Source organism: Schistosoma mansoni, chromosome 1 (genome assembly GCF_000237925.1).
Source record: "Schistosoma mansoni strain Puerto Rico chromosome 1, complete genome".
Lineage (NCBI taxonomy): Eukaryota > Metazoa > Platyhelminthes > Trematoda > Strigeidida > Schistosomatidae > Schistosoma > Schistosoma mansoni.
The window spans coordinates 16,058,630-16,080,515 of record NC_031495.1 but is presented as its reverse complement, the minus strand read 5'-3'; the positions used below and the strand labels follow the sequence as shown (position 1 = coordinate 16,080,515).

The 21,886-nt window shown below is 35.3% G+C and overlaps 1 protein-coding gene across 1 annotated transcript; it reads left to right on the top strand.

Annotated features, from left to right (window-relative positions):
- Positions 1 to 10,293: 10,293 nt before the first annotated feature.
- Smp_020340 (putative alpha-glucosidase) lies at positions 10,294 to 18,688 on the top strand (the record flags this gene model as incomplete). The annotated part of the gene is made up of 2 exons (XM_018793430.1): positions 10,294 to 10,779; positions 16,163 to 18,688. The coding sequence occupies 2 exons, from the start codon at positions 10,294 to 10,296 to the stop codon at positions 18,374 to 18,376; spliced, it is 2,700 nt and encodes an 899-aa protein (XP_018647944.1). The 3' UTR covers positions 18,377 to 18,688.
- Between the last annotated feature and the right edge of the window lie 3,198 nt (positions 18,689 to 21,886).

Genomic DNA, 21,886 nt, shown 5'->3' with positions numbered 1-21,886 from the left:
CTATCAAGAATAATAACCAAACAAACAAGACTTAGTCACTGATTTACCAATTGACACTTAGTACCGCTCGTGAAGAGGAAATAAGCCGCACACCAGAATTCTCCAAAGAACTCTGTGCATTAACAATCCTTTCCAGTATTTTACAATTCTTATTCATTATTATGATATCTACTTCCGATTCCCGACACAACATGTTCTTTGATCTTCTTCTTTCATGTTTTTGGTTCAGCGAGAAATTTATTTTACCCATTAAAATAATTATGGTTTATAGGATTGATTGGCTTTGATCTGACAATTCATTGATAACCGAAGAGAAACGAGAATATACATTTCATTTTTGCACGGTCAAAATTGTAGACAATATAACTGTTGAAATGTGGTGAAACGCAGTGACAGCAATCGGGTTTACATCACAGTGAATTCATTTGGAGGCACGTAGTCATGAAGATTATACACAGAAATCTAGCATCAAGTTATGTCCTGTTCTCAACTATATAAAATTACTAAAATTTCCACAAACTCCCCTTCGGATAATTAATTAGTAGACAATTTAAAGTTTATGTTAAAAATATTTAATAAATTGGACTTAAATATTTATGGATCTTATTTCACAACCGTAGCTACTATCTTGATATAGTGACCGAACCTGTCTCTCAATAGAACTCAACCAAGTTAAAATGATTGGAACGTTTTTCATTTAGTTTTTGGTATACAGCAATGGTTGTCTGAGAAATGATAAGTCTAAAAGCAACAACTTATTGTCAGAGGACAGTCTTATTACAGGATGTGCTGGGAAATGACTTCAATAAACTGCTTTCCTCATACGACCAGCATCTCCATCTTCTCACAAAGAGAGGAGAGTTAGAAGAAGTAGTCCCAATAATATCGAAACTCACTTTATCTCATCGATTTCTGTTGTTGTATGTAAAACATTAAAAAAACAGAGACAGAACATCAGTAACTGCTCACAAGAAGGACGTGTGTGATCGGCCTCAAGCAGTTGTCCCTTGGTTTCTGTGGTCATACTTTCAGGTTACCAAGATCACTACTGATCCAGTTCCCTTTACAGGTACCTCAAGAAGAATTATTCTTTCAGAGTGTGGGTAACCGAAAAGTGACAACAGTTTGCATGTCTTTAACATCACTAAAGATAATGTTGACTGACTGAAGATTATTTTACTTTGGAGATTACTGGTTTTCACAGTTTAACATTACTTGTGGGGCCACTGGAAAACAGATGACATTGAATGAGTGCTTTTTCTCGATATAAGATTCTATTTATTCTAGCTCTACATCATACGCCTGTCGGTTCAATTTATATGATCAATAATTGGGATTTTATGTCATTTTCAACCGACGAGTAATTTGTCTGTTCATCTTATATATTCACTTTTTGTGAATATGTTTAATTGTTTATATATAATTTATCTCAGTGTAACTAATTTTCGACCTGACTGATTCCAAGTTGGCATTAAAAAAACAATGTACAAGTTATTCAGTTTTTTTGGTAGAATAGATGAAATTTGTATCCATATGCTAATATTTCATGCAATAAACTACTTACTTATTGGTCATTAAAAATATATATATTTAAATAAAATCATCAGCATGGGGTTGTGGAGATTGTTAAGTTTTTGATTGTGACCATGAATTGATTTCTCATTGCTGAGCAGTCCCATACTAGTCCCATTCTAGGACGAGACAGCCGTCCAGTGCTTTCAGGTTTTCAATGATAGTCCAACATCAAACGATTCATGATCTCGATCAATTGGAGAAAATATTAAACTAGTGAAAAAGCTCATGATTATTTTGAGGTTTTAAAATATTGTATCCTTTTTAGTGTAAATTTTTCTTTTCAAATCACATATATAGTATCTAGTCAGAAAACTTCCTTACAAACTGGTTACTTTAGTTCTCACATCTTGTAGTAAATGTACAAATTTACTGATTAAAAATGATTCAGTAAAAAAATTTCGTCAGTGACAGTGTAGAACTTTGAAAATAAAACTTTATTTATCATGAAATTTCTACTGTGATGTTGATGAATGATATTCAAGTTTTAGTTCGTATATAAATTTGATATTTTATTAAGAAGAAATAAGTATTTATCAATCGAAGTTGTCCCATTAAATGATATCCATTTTTTTAGTGAGTTTCAGGTCATGAATTCAATTTTCATTAGCAATCATTTTCTGTTCACATAAGTCATATCAGTACCAAATGATCAGTACGTAGTCTAAGCCTAATTACAGATTCTGTGTATTCGTTATCACGGATTAACTGTAGTCTATGGTCACGAGTGCTATTTATTTGACAAATAAACGTACTTTAATTGAATTCTTCCTAGGAAATCTAATGTAAAGCAATTAGTCCCTTTGATAAATTTCGATAATCTAATAAGAAGATAAAGATTATCAGAACTATGTGATATATTGGCACAATACATTTCGAACAATCTGATCACACATATACTTGTTAAGAACATTTAAAATAACACTAAAAATAAAATGTCACTCTGGAGTGATTAGGTTTCAAATTGTTTTCACGTTATTATTATTATTATTGTCCTTGTCTTCTCTTACCCCCGATTTCCAGTCCAGTTGACCTTTTATTTTTATATATATAAATGTTCTTAACAAGTATATGTGTGATCAGATTGTTCGAAATGTATTGCGCTAATATCTCATCACATAGTTTTGATAATCTTCATCTTCTTATTACACTTTCGAAATCTGATGTACTTGCCGAATTTCGAATTCGTTTTATTTTTATCTTCATAACTTATCAAATAATAACATGATAGATATAGATAAATAGATAGATAAATATATTTCATACATTTCGTTATATTCATTTCGTTTATTGTTTAATAAACGGTCCTATTAATAAAACTTATCATTTCACTGAGGCATCTTGTAAGTTAAAATAAAACTACTGAATGATATTGTAATTAAGTAGGGATAATATCAACAAGTGTTGACACGTGAACTATAAGACAGTGGTTTGGGATACTCAACAGAAAACCCTACTTGGCACTCACCAACAAGGCTTACCTGTAGTTCTCAGGGAAATGATGCTCACTAGCAGATTCAATCATGTGTTGCTCAGCTTTACTGCCACAAAAGCTACTATCGAGTTAATTCGGTGACGACAGACCTCCTATAAGACTGAAATGACGATTACATCTTGCTGATACGTTCCAAATAGCACGAAACCAATTTTCAGGCTTTACAATCATCTACCTCCAGCCTCCACCTTACATTTCAACATTTTCCATGTGATGTTAAATAACTTATACTGATGTCCACATTAAAATTTGATCGATAGAATTCGAACAACACTAAGAAGTACTTGATATACATGACATTGGTCATTACTCAGTGATCAGTTAATTGTACATATAAACTACAGAATGAAATAGATTATGATCAAATACTGAATTTTAAAAAGAATGACTTGACATATACGAGTTATTGAACATGATAAAATAAATCATGAAGTAGCCACCAATAAAAAATATTTTGATAAAATGAGTGGTTTATGGAAGTCAAATTAACTTATCAAGAGTTCCATTTCTTAACTGGTATTACTGGTATATTTTCAAGTCACAGAGCACCAAAACAGTCACTAACAAACCACTCAACTAGTTATTTGTACTCAAATAATTAGCTTTAAAATGAAGTCATATCTGATGAAGTATATTCATGTTAAGAGTGAGAGAACTGTAACTTGCAGTATTGAAAAATTTTCCTGATATTGGATCAAATTTTAAGTATAAATAATTTGACTTTCTAGTGAAACCTTACTCACAATGTAACTTCAAGGTATTGAGTTATAGTCTGTATGGAACGCTGAATTCTTATTGATGCACTTGAACAAAATACCTATTTATACGTCTAGTCGATATCAGTTCATGGTGGCAACTTCCTTTAAATACGTAGATTTTTACATGAGTCACAGAATATTACAGAAAAATTGTCATGTATATGACTTTAAGTTGGGCAGGAGTGATATATCACTGATTACTTTGTATACATTTATGTTTTACTCGTGGTTGTTCGTCTGTTAATTGATAACTAAATTAACGTCACGTTATTTTGGTTAGATATTTTAAATGTAAATAATAATAACATCATTTGATCAATGTATATTCAAATCATTAATCAGTTGGTTAATAATACTGTCTCATAAGATCTGCTCAGAATTTCGGGTTCAATTGCTTGGTAACTTGTCAGTCTAGGCATAAAAACTTTTGAATACTGAACTATAGATAGTAAATTCATGATAAGATAATTAAACGTATGTTTGTATTGCTTCAATGAGCTTATCTGATAACTGTTGTAATATTAAGATGTTTAGACCTGATAAGAAGCTTTGAAATAGTATGAAAACCAATTCACTCAGTAATTTATTCTATTTTTGTTTTGTTTTATCGACAAGTGACCGAAACCGATGAAAATTATGCCTATAGATCAAGTTATCAAAGTCTGTTAGATAGAGTTACTGGTTATCAAATAAAATTCATTGTTTAAATGTTTAGTTCGCTGAGATTAAGCTAATTTGAAGATTGGTTGCATCCCAGACCGATGTCAGCTTATTGGTTCTGGAATTCCAATGATGTTTTCGTTTCTGTGAACTTGAAGTATAACGCAAGGTTCTGGAATTCTTGACAGTCACTAGAGAAGACTATTTAGTAAGCGTATATTTGAAAATGATTTTCATATACATATGAACGATTCAGCCTAAAAGGTATGATTAATCAAATTAGAATTGTGTGGTGAAAAATGAAACTGAAGATAAAAAAATAATCAATGATTTTTTTTACTTCTATCTGTCCTCCTGGAATCAAATTTGATCGATGGCTATTTTGTGCTGATTATCGTAATATTTCGTAGAATGCATTGAGCTACTCGTGAGTAGTAAAATAGTTCTTTTCAAAAATAGGTTAAAATGACGTTCAAGATCTACAAAATATTTATTGTTATAAACTAAATAATATCATTGTTTAAAGTAACTTAATGAACAACTTACTGTCAGTTTTATATTCCAATGAAGCTATAAAAACTTTAGTATTAACTAATGTGGGTTTTGACTTATTTAAATCCGTGAAGGAGACCAAATGCACGAAATTCTCAAAGTATTATGACTTCCACACAAATCACAAACAAAATTATTTATGGTCATTTTTCTGTATCCATTATAAAAATAGGAAAATTACTATCTGATCAAAATATCCCTGATGTTTTATCATTCATCAGTGAGGGTCAGACAGAATGTTACTATGCACAAAAAATTATATAATATGAGCACTTCTCCTGGATCCTTTGTAATGCTACTGCCGGTTCCAGGTCTTGGTAAACTTTGCGTTATCATCTTATAATGAAGAACCTTGCTAAAAAAGCACTAACAAGAGAAATTACTCAAATAATCTAAACTCTATATTGAGAGATAAAGAGTCTGCATATAGAGGAGTTATGTCTCCTCACGGTGAAAGCCAAGATTTTTCGGAAGTCGCAAACTGATGCCCCTTCTGATAACTAGAACAACAATTCAAATAAATATATAAAGTGTCTTGATAATGTACTAGACTAGAAGGGTCATTCAAAAGCAGTGGAAATGAGAAGATGCAAACGTGGTGGTGTTTGCAGTAAGTGAAATTCATTGGATACAATATGAACTAGAAATACTAACGTACTCTGGTCATGGGAGAAAGAATCCCCCACATAAACAGGGACTTGCACTGATGTTGTTCAAAGAATTAGGAAAGACGCTTATAGGATGAGAATCTTTCGGATCCAGGACCATCAACGCAACCTTAGAAACAAAGGATTATGTTAAAATAGTATTAATTATATCTTTTGTGATATTCTAATGAGTAGAAATTTGTATTTTGGACGTTTCATGATTTAACATAAGTCACTTCTTCGAAAACTACAGTGTCTTTGTAAATTATGAAAACCATACATTAATTACTTCATTTGCATATCTTCTATCAGTTGTGATTTATATCCTTGATGATTCTTTCAAGTCTGTGTTTACTCCAATTTTTTTCTACTTCCATTTTGTTTCTTCTCAGTTCAGTCTTCTCAATCCTCTTTTGACAGGCATTCCACTTCTGATTGGTGTTTCATACTACTTATATCTGTCAACATAAGTAGTATGAACCATAGCACTATATCAAGTCCACATGGATTAATCTGGCTTCCGGACAGACCTATTTGTCTATTCTTCACGAGTTACATTTTGACCTTGTCAACTATTTATTTTTAATCTTGGCTGTTTTTATATGAGCGTATGCGTCCATCGCTAACCTATTCACTACATGTCTTAATCTAATTTTTGTCTGAATATAAATATTGAGTCACACTTGATCAAATCAAGTTGACAAATTTGCCTACTCCAGTCTGTTACTTCACTTCATTTCTCTGATTGTCTGTCGGAATCAATGACTGTGTGAAATATACGTTTCCAAAATTTATTCTTGTACTTGATTTATTTTATTCCGTTGTTCTCTAATTATAATTAAGTTGATAATCATATACGAGGGTAGCTGGGATGCATATTTCGCAAATAGAATCGTTAGATCAAATTGGAGTCAGATCAGTGGGTCGCAAGAACGGCCCCCAGCAACAAGTTCCAAGTCTTAAAAGATCTATGAGAAGAAATGGAAGACACTATGAATAGAAACTGGAAGAAGACTAAACAACCAATAGCTTGAAAGCGTCAGGAGGTGCTGAGTGGCAAAACCAAACCACCCAGCTCAGAGAACAAAAGTGCCCTTTAATCATCCACCTGAGCTACAAATCTACACGATCTCAAAACGTGAGAAAACTATGTGATACAACGAAGAAGCTAACTGGAAGATATTGTAAACCAGTGAATGACCAACCAAGATAAGGAAAGAAAATCATTCACAGAGATTCATCATCAACATGTGGGATAGGACACTTTGAAGACTATTTGAATAGACCAGCCTCACTGAACAACCGACCATGAAAGCAGCACACACCGATCTTCATACAGATGCGAGCTCACCAGAAGTCAAAGAAATCTGGATAGTCATCAGATAAATGAAGAGTGGGAAAGTAGCAGGACCATAGAGAATACCAGCCTAAAAACTGAAGTTAGATATAAAGGCAATTGCAAAGATGTCCTCTTTTCTCTCATAGAAGATACGGGAGGAAGAACAAGTGCTAACAGATTGAAAAGGATACCCCAACAAGATATCAAAGGAAATCTTAGTAATTGTAGGAACTACAGAGGCATCATAATACTGCCAATACCAGGTAAAGCCTCTATCAGAATTGCTAAACCAAAAGATTGGGTAAGCACCCAGCCTTGAAACAAATAAGCTGCATTTTCTAAGGATCGGTCGTGTGCAGATCAAATCGCGACACTATGGATCACTTGAGCAGTCAACTAAATAGAACTCGTCACTATACATCAGCTTCCTTGACTAGGGGTAAGCATTCAACAGCGCGGATAAGAAAACCTTGTGAAACCTTCTTCGACATTATATGGTACCTAGATAGATTGTCACGATCGTACGAAACTCTTAAGGATGAATTGTAAAACAGTGCATTGAAGGCAACTCGTAGATACCTTTCAAGTAAAAAGTGATGTCAGACAATGTTGTCTACTGCCAACTTATCTATTTCTTATGGTTTTTGGCTGAATTTGGAAGATCTCAACGTCTCAGGAGAAGCAAGGAACACAATGAACTCAACAATACGATTTAGAATTTTCAGAAAACTTGACGTTTTTTTCTTATACATAACAATAAATCCAAAAACTCTCACTATAGTCGCGGCTTCCACATCAGTAGTCCTCAACGTTAACAAAACACCAAGAACCTGGAATATGACAGCCAGCACCAACCAAACCATACTTGGTGGTGTAGCTCTAGAGAACGTGGAAAATTTGAGGTACCTGGTGAGCATCACTGGTGACCAAGGCATCTCTTGATTCAGATGTAAAGTCACGGGTTGACAAAGAAAGGGCCAAAATTTCTATAGCTGAAGAACATATGGGACTCAAAACAACTGTCAAACAACATAAAAGTGAGAATCTTCAATGCGAAACTCAAAACCATCCTACTGTACGGAGCTGAAACGTGGAGAACTACTACAACCATCACCAAATAAGTACAAGTATTCATAAAAAATTGTCTACTCAAGATACTCAATGTTTGTTGACCGGATACCATGAGCAATAGCCTACTGTGGGAAAGAAGAAGCCAGATTCCAATTGAAAAGGAGATCAGGGGAAGATGCTGGAGGTGGATAGGATATACATTTCGGGAATCATCAAACTGCATCACGAGGCAAGCGCTAACTTGGAATTTTGAAGGGAAACAGAAAAGTATCAGACCAAGGAACACATTTCTCCGGGAGTTAGAAGCAGATATCAAAGGAAAGAATAGCAACTGAAACAGCTGGAAGGGAGTGGCCTAAGCTCCTCCATGATGGTTAACAGATGTAAGTAAATAGGTAAGTACTGTCACTGTTTGGTGAAATATGATTTTGACAACATTCTCTTCAGATTTTTTCTATCATTTCCTCAAGAAACTGTTGAGATCATTGTTTGGTATGCAAATCATGTTAATGAATAAAGCTACATTGAAACTAATTACAGTACTAATTATTTTGTAATGGTTTTCTGAATCTTCCCAGTGATGTATAGGTTTGAAATTGATCAGTCTCTTATTAACATATGTGCATCCTGTGCGGCTTGCCTCGATATTGCCTCATATCTCAAACATTATTAACAGAGATGAATTACAGCATTAACATGTACAGTATTTTTCTAACTGGCATTTACATACAAACATGTATTACCATACATTTAAGAGCTCTAAAACCCTGTGTCAACCATAATGAAGATTAAAAGAAAAACTTGTTAGGATTATTACATCTGTAGAAATTGAAACACGAGGTATATGGTTAACTTGCTGAAAATGGAATGATGTTTGTCTTAATTACTGGTTAGAAGATAGCATTTCAAGACTTCTGTATATCTTAACAATATACGGTCTGATCAAGCGCAAAGTGTAGTTTAGTGTAAATCCCACACATATTAGTAGAATTCAGTAAGCTCTTCAGGAAAAGAAAAAAGCTTATGCAAAGTGTTCAAGACTGCAGGACTGGATAAAACAAGCAAATGGACACGGTAATTTATGTTGATGTATTTTGTGTACAAGCGAGTAAATCTTTTCTATAAAATAGACAGGCATGTCGCAGTATACACTTTCCTATAACGTTCGGAAACTTTGTAACAACCCAAAAGCGTCTAGAGCTACAATGAATACACCAGTATGGGACATGGTACTACCGCAATTATGCGTTATATATATATATATATATATATATATATATATATATATATATATATATCCTGTGAGGATTGTCTCGATATTGCCTTACGTCACAAGCATTATAATCTGAGATGATGATGTCTATAAGTGAAATCAAGGACGCACTTTTCGTCCTATTTGGGACTTGTCAGCTGCATCTCCAAGTTGATGTTTACTCCGGGACTCGAACACAGTGCCGTTGGTTTCGAACACCATCCCGTTATCCACTCAGCTACTGGGTCCTGATAGCCACTTGCTTGCGCAATGGGGTGAAGTTTGATTCATTTTCGTATTGGTTGCTTGAATCTTCCCATTGATGTTTAGGACTGCAATTAATCAGTTTCTAATTGGCATATTTGTCCTGGAATGGACATCAACTCTGGGATGCAGGTAAATCCAGCTGATTAGTCTTAAATAGGATGACACGTGCTTCCTGGATTCTACTTCCAGACACCATCATTTCAGCTTATAAGCAGCTGATCATTAAACCAAATACTGCAGCTGTGTATCGTGGTCCTAACTTTAAGTATGTATTGAACCGTTGTTTAGATGTTACACTAATTAGTGCGATTTGTTGTCAAGCTGATGGAGTTAAACAGAATTCGCAATACTATTGATTCATTTGATTATGGTGATCTGAGCTGTAAGACAAAGTCTTTTATTAGTTCGCATCTATCGAAAAATGTTTTAGTCATTTTAGTTTAGTCATATCAATATTACAATCTCCATATATCTACATTAAGCATAAGAAATTATTATTGGACGTAAGTAGTAGTAACAAACAAATTGAAGTTTTATTGATTACATTATTTACCGCAATATAATTGGTTGTTCAAGTATGTCAAGTGAATATATTGTTCCACGGATAGGTAAAATCACTCTTAGAACTTCCAATTTTCGTTTATTTGCGTCTCGTCATAAGAACCAAACAAATAAATATCATGCAGACTATAATCGTTCTATTTACCTTATTCTTAATTAACACCTTCAAATGTGCAGAATCTTACCCTCAGTGTTCAAATATTACCAATGTGCAACGTTTAGATTGTTATCCAAATGTTGGTTCTAATGAAGGTGTATGCATTGAAAGAGGATGTTGTTGGGTGCCTGAAAGTGGACATGATGGATTACCTTACTGTTATTTTCCAAAAGATTATTCTGCATATGTTGTGGTATCAGCTGAGAAAACTGAACATGGCTTTATTGGACAATTGAGCAAACCTAGTCCAACCTATTACTTAGATGAAATAAAAAGTATTGCCGTTGAAATTAGAGAGGAGACTTCCACTAGACTTCGTATACGATTTACTGTACCTTCGCAGCCAGACAGATGGGAACCACCTATTCCATTGGGAAAGGTGGATGATGCTCGCGTAAAAGATGTTCAATACAAAGTTGACATGGAGAAATCACCCTTTGGATTAAAGGTAAGACATAGGTTTTTGTTTCCTTTAGAACACCAATAAGCTGTTAACCGTCCTGATTTTCGTGAATATGTACCACTTTATCTATCCTTGATGATTTAAACCTGCAAAATACTGTCAATGATTTATGTGTATACTGCTTTTTGTAGTGACTTTGCTCTCAAACAAAGCGAATGATGAGGCTTATTCACCAAGCCTTTCGGTTTATTGAGAATGAAAAGTTATGGTCTATTCTTCACACAGGTCTATATGAAAGTATTTTCATTCAATTAAATCAAAAAAGCTGGTACCTACCAACTGATCATTCTTTAGGTTAATACCTGCAATTGACATAACCTAATTACACGTTCTTAGTGGTTTCCCGGAGTTGTTCATATACACATGTGAGTAAATTTAGACAATTAGAATAAATCAATGTGTCATTGAATAAAGATAAATAGAATTCTGTGAAGAAAATTTTCTTTTCGACGAAATCATTTACTTAAGATTTACATTCGTACTTCTAGTTGTACGGTAAATATATGTCTATAGGAGGATAGAAAAGATTGCATCATAAAGTGGTTCGAGACTCTAAATATCAAATGAGATTGCGTAATGGTCATAGGGTTAGCGAGGAATAGAAGGATGAAAATAATTTGTGTGTCAGAATTATGAAATTTAATAGTTGAATTCATGAGTCAGTTGAACCTAGACCACCATGGAAGACCAGAAAGCACTGAATGGCCATTTTGTCCTAGTATGGGACTCCTCGGGAGTGCACACCCACGATCCCGCCCCTCGAGATTCGAACTCAGGACTTATCTGTCGCGCGCGAAATAAATTACAACAATATCCACAAAAACTTATTTCATAGGATAATAATCATGTGCTCACTAGTGACTGGCTTCAAGAGGTATTTCCAGAATTTCAACCGGGTTTGTTGTGAGATGGTAACTCACTGAAGACAATGGTGAACTGTGGGCCGATTACGTGGATTGGTTGAAGTTAGACATTAACAACGTTGGATTCCGGCTTAGTGGTCTAGAGGTTACGTGTCCACGTGCGACCTGTAAATCCAGGGTTCAGATCTCACGGGGGGGGTCGTGGATACACACTGCTGAGGAGTCCCATACTAGGAAAAAAAGGCTGTCAAGTGCCTTCAGGTCATCCATGGTGGTCTAGCTTCAATTGACTGATGAACTCAATTATTAAATTACAATATTATCCACAAAACCCCCTTCATATGATTATGAAAGGTAATTGTCCGCTTGACAGATATGAAGAAACATGGAAAACATAAAGGTCATAATAATAACTGAAAAATAATCGTAATAACTGATTACGGTTGGAAATTACAAAACAATACTTTAAAAAACAAGACTAAAACATACTACAGAAGGAAATTAGGGCCAAGGAAGAATGAAACGTTAGACTTATCGTTTTTGCATGAGTTCATGCTTAAATTGGTGGATCTCCAGCACCTCAATAGTGCAGAGGTTTTTGATTCGACCTTTGATTGTGTAGATTATTCTAAAGGAAGACTCCTTTGGAGCGGCGCATTCAGGGTTGATTAGATGCTCCTGTATTTAGAATAGGTCGACTCGATCATTCTGATAACAGGATATAATAAACATTGTCACTTTAATTGTGTTTAAAACTTACAGAGAGAACTGAGATGACAAAAACTGAAAATACATGTGTTTGATATTAATTAGCCAAATTCAGATGAAAAAAACTTATGATTTAAGAATACAAGTTGACCTCAATATAATGAAGTTTTAATTGATTTACTGATACATAATACTTGAGAGATTGGATGAATTTGTTAATAAACATAGAATATTGATAACGTGTTTAAGAAAGCAGATGATTCACGTTGTAAGCTACTATCAGGTACGTGAGAGTTTTCACCTCCTCCAGAACTTCTCCAAGTGTGATTGGGTCGGTTGATGTTATCCGTATTGTGTTTGAAAATCTTGTTTTTTCGCTTTTGTATGTTAATGCCTACTGTTTCAGAGTTTGCTGTTACACTGATTGTCTTCACCTGGATTTGTTGGTGTATATTGGATAGAAAGACTAGGTCGTCTATGAAGTCCAAATCGTCTAGTTGCATCCAAGCTGTCCATTGTATAACGTGCTTCCATTCAGATGTCGAGGTTTTCATAATCTAGTCAATCACCAGAAGAGAAAGGAATGGTGAGAGTAATCAGCCTTGTCTTACACTGGGCCTCACTTGTAATACGTCTGTCAACTGTCTTCCATACACCACTTTTCTGTGTAGTCCGTCGTATGAGTTCCGGATAATGTTCACGATTCTCTCAAGTATACCATAGTGTCAAAGAAGGTTCCATAATGTTCTCTTATCCACACTGTCAAACGCCTCCTCATAATCAATGAAACTGATGTATAATGACGAGTTCCAATCAACTGATTGTTCGATGATGATCCGTAGTGTTGCAATTCGGTCTGTGCACGGCCAATCTTTACGGAATCCAGCCTATTGATTTCGAAGTTGGGCATCTACTGAATCCTTCATCCGGTTCAACAACACTCTATTGAAAACCTTTCCTGATACTGATAACAAACTGATGCCTCTGTAATTCTCACATATGCTCAGATCTCCTTTCTTTGGCATCTTTCCAGTCCGTTGTCTCTTGTTCTTCCTCCCAAATCTTCTTGAATAGAAGGTAGAGCATGTTTGCAGTTGATTCTGTGTCTGAATTCAGTGCTTCAGCTGCTATGTTGTCAAGTCCTTCTGCTTTCCCACTCTTGTTTTGTCTGATTCTCATTATGATTCCTTCGACCGTTGGTAGAGTGACAGCTATAGAAGCGTCTATGTGTGTTGGTTCGATATCTGGTGGATTCAATTCATCTGGCCTGCTCAATAGATAGTCAAAGTTCTCGAATCTCAGTGACTGTCTTGTCTTCTTTGTTGTTGATTGGTCTCTCTGGTTTACTACATTCCCCTTCTAGTTTCTTCGTTGTGTTATATAGTTTTCTCATATTTCCCTCTCTTGCATCTTTTTCGTCTCTCATTTCTAGGTGTTCCACGTATTTCTGCATATTGGCTGTAAACCTCTTAGTCACTTGCATGTTTGCTTCAGTGTATTTAGCTTGTGCTTTGACTTGCTCCGTTCTTGTTCGGCTGTTGTTAATTGGTGCATTCTTACTCCTCGGTTCTTGAATCTTGTACGGGGTTTCGACAGAGATCCATTCCTTATGATGATGCTTCTTGTGGCCCATCACCTCCTGAGGCGTTGAAGTTAGTGCTTCTTTGATCCCTTTTCAGTTGCCCATCACAGAAGTTCCTATTTCTTTGAGTAGATCTTGTAAGTCTTGGAAGCTGTTGTTGAGAGTCATCTTGAACTGGCTGAGTTAGTCAGTATGTCGAAAGAAAGCTGCCTTGCACCTTTGTAATTCTGTTTCCCCAGATGTCCGATGTTTCTTTAGCTTCAGTTTCATCTTGGTAACCAGAAGGTTCTGATTTGAAGCTTAATCAGCTCAATGTGCCTATAATAATTGTTTCTGTGTTTGTTGGAATGGTCATCGTCCTCATGATTTCCGAAGAACTTCGGCTTTCACTATTAGGCGTCATAATTCTTCTGAATGACGATCGTTCAACTCAGAGGACGGTTTAAATGTTTTAAATTGTTTACTCAGGTTGTCATTTTTTAGCAAGATTTTTTTCCACGGGATGGGATTGTTGACTCGATGCCTGACCCTTCACTTTTACCGTGGCTTGAGCCGGTAGTAATCCTAGAGGAGCTACAGACGGAGTTGAAATTACACTCATACTACTCGTAGTTAGTAAGTAGTGTAATGAATATAATGAAATGATTGTAGATAACGCATTTTAACTTAACATAGTATTATTGCATTGAAGCTGTTTTCTGATTTTCGCTCACAAAATAAGTTTTTTTATTAGATATAAGCATAGAAACCTGTTAAAATCCGCCTTATTATTCGAAATGATACATAGTGCTCAGTTTACTAGTTTATTTTCAATCCCCTGTATTTTTAGTATAGCTCGCTAAACGAGTGGAGAATGAATAGGAAAACAAATTTATCGAAATCGCAACTGCATTTCTTCATGCGGTACGTAAAGGTATATTAAATAGGAACTTTCTGTGTAAGTTATAACTCCGGCTCGAACTTATAAGAGATCTGTCTTTCATTTTCCTAATAACTTCTAAGCATTTAGGTATACAAATTCCAACTAAACTCTTTTCTTGAAGTCTACGTAGTGAGTCTTATTTTTACTGCGATCAAAAACACTATTTTCTAGTTGGTTGATGGCTCTTTCAGTACACCGAAGTTTTAGTTTGCTCATAAGTCCTTTGAACAAATATTTGTAAGCGTATGCTTCTCAATTTTATCGATCAACCAATACAGCGTGACCGCAGAGTTAAAGGGACAACTGCTTGAGGCCGGTCACGCACGGCCTTTTTGTGGGGGATTTTTGACTTGTTAGCTCCGTTCTTCAAAGGGCCTCACCATCGGAGACAGAAATCTGTGAGGTGAGGTGAGGCGTGATATTTTTAGGGTCGACCTTTTCTAACCCCTTCCTTCCTTGTGAGAAGGCAGAATCGCTGCGAATGCTGGTTGTCCGAGGGAAACCCCTTACTGCTGTCACACCCCTCTACAGTCAACAGTAAGACTTCGCCCTCAGACCTTGAGTTGCTGCTTTTAGTCTTACCGTTCTCTAATCGACCTGCCAGGCATGGTAGAACCTACAGGAACATATGTTCTAGCCAATATAGCTCGGTTGGGTCATCACGAACGGCAAGCCCGACTACCACGTCAAGGTAGCAGCTACGGTCGGGAAAACATTGGCAAGGTTCACTAAAGAACAAACTTAGTGAATAGAGATTCGTTGTTACACCATGATCGTTAAAAAAGTACGAAATAGGGATATTACCATTTTTTAACCATAGGAATCATAGAAGATAAAATTAACACTCAGTGTGGTCACCGAATACCAAATGTTGTGTGTGAACAGGTTGAAAAGGAAACCTAAAGTTTACTTAGAACATGACAAACGAAATTCTTAGATGCATTTATTATTTGTCTAACATTTCCTTGCATTTGACGATTATTGTAATGGAATTTTATTGACGGTGAATTCACCGTTTATTCATCTTTCTTTATATCTCCTTTACAGATGTTCCTTGTTATGTAATCCGATATCTTTAGCTTCATGTTATTATTCTTATTTCACATTATTATCACCACTTCTATTGGTCTGTTTGTTACATTTACCATGCTCGCTTAATTTACTAGTAGTGTTAACTTTCCTTTTTACTAGTTTACTTCATTATTCAGAAATATTAAGAGTAAAATTTAGTTTACTAGCTTTTTAGATAAAATCACCTTTTTTAAAATGATTTTTATTTTATGAAAACTTTAGATTATGAGAAATACTGAAGAGCAAGATGTACTTTTGGACTCAACTGGACAGTTGGCTAGTTCGCTTATATTTTCAAATCAGTTTCTGCAGATTTCATTTCGTGTGAATGCTCAAGTAAGCTTTGGTCCTGGAGAAATAGAGCAGAAATATCCAAACACCTTTGATACGTGGATGCGTGCAGCTCTTTGGGGTCACGATGGGAATCCACAGTCATATGCGAATCTATATGGAACTCACAATTTCTTCATGGGTTTAAAGTATGGTGGCACAGCATTTGGAATCTTCTTTTTAAACAGCAACGCTCAAGAAGTAGCAATAACACCTCTACCAGCCATCACATATAGAACTATTGGTGGCATTTTAGATTTCTTCGTATTCACTGGACCGAAACCACTAGACGTGATAAATCAATATTATCGTCTTATCGGTCATCCACCGATACCCCCATATTGGTCACTCGGATTTCATATCTGTAGATATGGAATGAAAAATCTGGATGAAGCCAAAGAAGTCCTCAAGCGAAATGTGGATGCTGGGATTCCGATAGATGCTCAGTGGTTTGATATTGATTATATGGATGCATACAAAATTTGGTCAGTGGACACAAAACGATTTGGTGGGATAGATGTTTATGTTAGGGATGTTTTACGTAAGAAGTATAGTGTGAGAACAGTGTTGATCATAGATCCAGCTGTCAGCACGAAAGGTGGTACTGGATATCGTCCATATGAGGATGGTATGAGACACGGTATTTTCATTAATGATAGTCGAACTGGAACACCGATTCTAGGTACTGTGTGGCCAGGTGAAACAGTTTTCCCAGATTTCTCACACCCATCTGCTGAGGATTGGTGGTTCAAGTCGGCGTCCGATTTCCATAAAGTGATCAACTTCGATGGTTTGTGGATAGACATGAACGAACCAGCCAATTTCAATAGTGGATCACTCAGTGGTTGTCCATCATCGAATACGCTTGACAATCCTCCTTATGTCCCAAAAATCCTCGGAAACTCTTTATACGATAAGACGATCTGTCCATCGGCCTTACATTACAACACAACACACTATAATATGCATAATATATATGGTTATGATATGGCACGTGTAACCCACAATGTTTTGACTCGAATGTTTCCTGATAAACGACCTTTCATATTGACGCGTTCAAGTTTTGCTGGTTCAGGTTTATATGCCGCTCACTGGACAGGAGATGTTTTATCGAATTGGGATAGTTTGAAAACTTCTGTGGTTCAAATCATTAACTTTAATATGTTTGGTATTCCTATGGTTGGTGCTGATATATGTGGATTTACAGGAAATACAACAGAGGAACTGTGCATCCGGTGGAGTCAGTTAGGTGCATTTTATCCGTTTGCTCGAAATCATAATGCACATGGTTCAAACAATCAAGACCCTGCATGTTGGAGTGAAGAAACGACTAAAGCTATAAAACAGGCTATCCGTCTAAGATACCACCTACTGCCCTATATGTACACTTTGTTCTATAGATCATACTTAAATGGAACAACTGTGGCTCGTGCCCTCGCATTCGAGTTCCCTGAAGACTTGGCCACACATAAAGTCAATGCACAATTCATGCTCGGATCGTGCATCTTAGTCACTCCAGTGCTCGATGAGGGTCGTACATTCGTTGAGGGTTACGTTCCGTCAGGAGAATGGATTAACCTATCCAGTGGCAAACGATATTTTAGTCGAGGTACTTGGAAATATTTCGATGCTCCTTTGAATGTCATTCCGATTTCTATTCGTTGTGGTTGTATAATTCCAATGCAAGTTTCTGCTGAAACAACAGATATCGCTCGTAAGAAAGGATTCGGTTTATTTGTGATCTTGTCTTCAACTGATGATGGAAGTGATGCTGCTGGTCAGAGGATCACAGCATCAGGTGAATTATTCTGGGATAATGGAGATGATGGTAATTTAAATTATATACACGTCAAATTTGAAGTACGTGATCGTACTTTGACAGTGACTTCTACACCTTCGAGTGTTGGAAGCTTAGAGAAAATTGATTTTCAAGAACTAGATGTTAAGACTATTCTTATAGTGGGCTTCATTAAAAAGCCTACAGAAATTCTTGTAAACAATAAACCGGTAGATTTTATGTTTGACAATGACTTAGAAACCAGTCAAATTAAAAATCAATCGCTTTTAACTTTAAGTAAACAATTTATAATCAAATGGAAATTTTGATTATCTTTCACACTTCCTTTTTACATTGCTCTTTATCATTCAGGTTACTTTAAAAAGACTATGTTATTTCGGTACCAGGAGTTATACAGATAATTGTGCTCCGTTTTAGAATATAACTTTGATTAATTGAACCCATTACTTCTTTTATTACTGTTGTATAGTCATCGAAATTTCTTGTTGTTTATTGATTTACTTTTTTAATCACTATTGCCTTGTTTTCTTTTAAGTAATTTATTTTTTGGCAATGATACTGATTGTTTGTTAAAATAATTTTTAGCTATTTATATGCTGAATTAAATTGGTTCTTTTGAGAATTTTAATTCTTTAAATAACATCAAGATTTAAATCCGTCTCATTTGTAGTATTACCAGAGAATAGTCTAAAATTTTTGTTACGGTGAATACAGTTCTTTCTGATTTTATTGAGCTACCAGAGTTTTAATTCCAGAGATAATAGCTGATAAAAAAACCCTACTGATTTTGAGGGTAAAATGAACAACTGTTTTGTTCTAGCTTGTGATTTTTCGGAAGTATGCACTCGTGAAATCTCCAAGGATTAAATCATTATGTTGTCCCGTCGTCTGGGTCTAATACTGATATATGTGCTTCTTATATTCGTAGCCGAACCAGCTAATTGAGTAAGAATATCAATAGCTTATGTCTATTGCCTTATAAAGTGTAGTCAAATCTTGATCAGTAATGTTCATTTGTCAACATCTGTCATAGTGAGACTATAATTTATGGACGACCTTTGAGTAATTTTAAAATGATCTTAAAAATATCCATCTACTTACTAGGGTTAAATGAGGGTTATAAATTAGCGCGAGGAACTAGGATTTACAGTTGAACGCTAGTGTTAGAAATTATATTCAATGTTTTCATCACGAACTGACATCATCTATAATACTGAAACGCTATTTAGCCAAATGAGTGGACGAATGTCGCTCTAAAATCTAAGACCTGCTATCTTAAACCTGATCGGTTCGTCCATAAATTATAGTCTCGCCTCTGTCACTTATTATTCAATCGATGCCTGACTGGCCCCGCTTATCACAAAATCAGGAAACTCAAGTATTGCGGGAATACCATTCCTTTAGACTGGTAAACTAGAATCCATTGGTTTATATTTTTAGCGATAAAGCACTGAACATGTTCTACAAGCCACTATGTAGATCCCAACGGCCCTTCTTGTTGTTCTTCCAAATCTTACCAGCTGAAATCAGTCACTGTTCAGTTATATTATCTAAAAAGTATTTCCTTGACACGACTCAGTTATTGAAATACATGTAATCGTCTCTGCTTGAAATACTTCCACCAGTTTAATTGTCAAAGATGCTTGACATGGAGAGCATAGTTTAAGTATTTCGGATTGATGATGGAACTTCATAATTAATGCCCTGTGTAACTAAATACATGCTTGTTGTAGCATCTGAAATACCTATAATAAAGCACTTATACTAGCTTACGGTAAACAAGGTAATAATGATGAAGTATGTATGCTCCATGGGGAAATTTACTGCCAGTAAAATTAATCGTAAATTCAACTGAGAATGTACAAAACCCTTTAGAAATCTCAATGTCCGTACAACATTCTGTAATATATGAGAAAATAAACCCAGAAAGTTGAATGACTGTTATAATAACTGGGTATGAATGAAGATATGGCACCAAAAAGTACTTATACACATCACCTTTCACATCCTAAAACCATTAGCATTTGGAATATCTAATAGTTGGGTAGTGTAATAATGACCTGTTTGTCAGCCTGTTATCGATAAAGTTGTGTTATCAGTTGACTTACATAGGCTGAGATTAATATCCCACACAGTGTTTCGGCACGTTGAGCAACCCTAATTATGAGAAGAAATACTCTTACTTTCTTGAAACTTGCTAGTGTACGTGAGTAATTACAGCGAATATGTTTCAGTGGAGCTTGAAAAACTGATAAGAATATGTTTCACCGTGAATACCATAGAGCAGTATATAACTTATTCTAGGACCCACTGAGTATTCAAAATCTAGCAAAGGTCATTAATGAAACGTTTTCTTCATATAACATAAGGAAGAGGCTAGAAAGAGAACTGGCTACCAATAACTCATGACATTATTTTCAGTAATCCAAATCAGTAAAATAGGCGACAAAAGAGTTGCCTTGTATGGGACTGAACACATTTTAATAGATATCAGAGGCTAACATTAAAGATCTTTCATGTACATGGAAGATATGAGAAACTTTTGAAATCAGTCCCTGATTTCAAATGTATTGTCTTGGCATTTCGCAAAGATGACTGATTCGTCAGATCACTAGCTCGTGTTTAGATTCCTGTGAACAACTTAAAATGTACAGGGTTAGTAAGCCTAATTAATTATTTATACCCGTCAAACATCGTATTCATTTTAGACTCTTACAGAAACGTTACTTTAAGTCAAATGATTTAGCAACAGCTGCACAAACAAACATACTTTTTAACCAAGTTAAACAAAAGTGTAGGTTAAGAGCCATTAATAAGGACTTATTAGCACTTAATACATCAAAAGTACAAAGCCTAATTCTCCTTTTCACTAAACGCGTTACATCCTTTCAGAATGCAGAAAGACCGTGCATCTTGCATAATAGGACATTTATAGACCACTCTAAAACCAATCCAAAACTTTTTAGTGATATTTTTGCAAACAATAGTGAATTCCTAAATGATATTGATTCCAATATCATATAAGTGACTTGTAACTACGTAAAACCAGTTTCTTTCATTTATCTAAGAATTAGTAAACCTATAAAGTCCATGAAGGTATAAAACGGTCATGGAGTGAACGGGATTGCATCGATTTACTTCAAATATGGTGGATCTGATATTCCACTACTTCTTCTAAAACTGTTTACTGTCTTTCTGGAGAGAGGTACCTACGTTAACCGTTGGAAGACCGCATATGTCATGGCACATTACAAATTTGTAGATAAGAATGATGTGAACAATTATCAACCCATAAATATTACTCTAGTTATCTCTAGAATAATGAAACGGATTGTTTGTGACAAACTCTCCAGCTATTTGCCCACTGAAAAACGTATCACTGATTTTCAACATGATTTCTTTAAAACTCGATCTTGTATGATCTGCCACTTTGATATGTTCAATTTAGTGTGTAGTCGACGAGATCGAGTGTATGTAGTTTTAGTGCAATACTTTGACATTTCTAAAGCTTTTGACATGATTAACCACCAATTTCTTATAGAAAAACTCTGATCTTGAGGGATCGAAGCCAATCTGTTTGCTTGGTTTAATTCTTTCCTCAGTCACCGACATGAAACAGTCAAAATGAACTATTCCTCGTCGGATGCAGTCTCGGTCAAAATTGGTGTGATATAAGGTAATATCATAGGTTATTTGCTTCTTTTAGTTAATATAAGCGATATTCGCAATTGCTTCTGCATAGGTAAACCTCTTGTATATGCAGATGATCTTAAATGAGTGCATTCATTTTCTCCTCATGTGCTCCATTCACTGTTCAA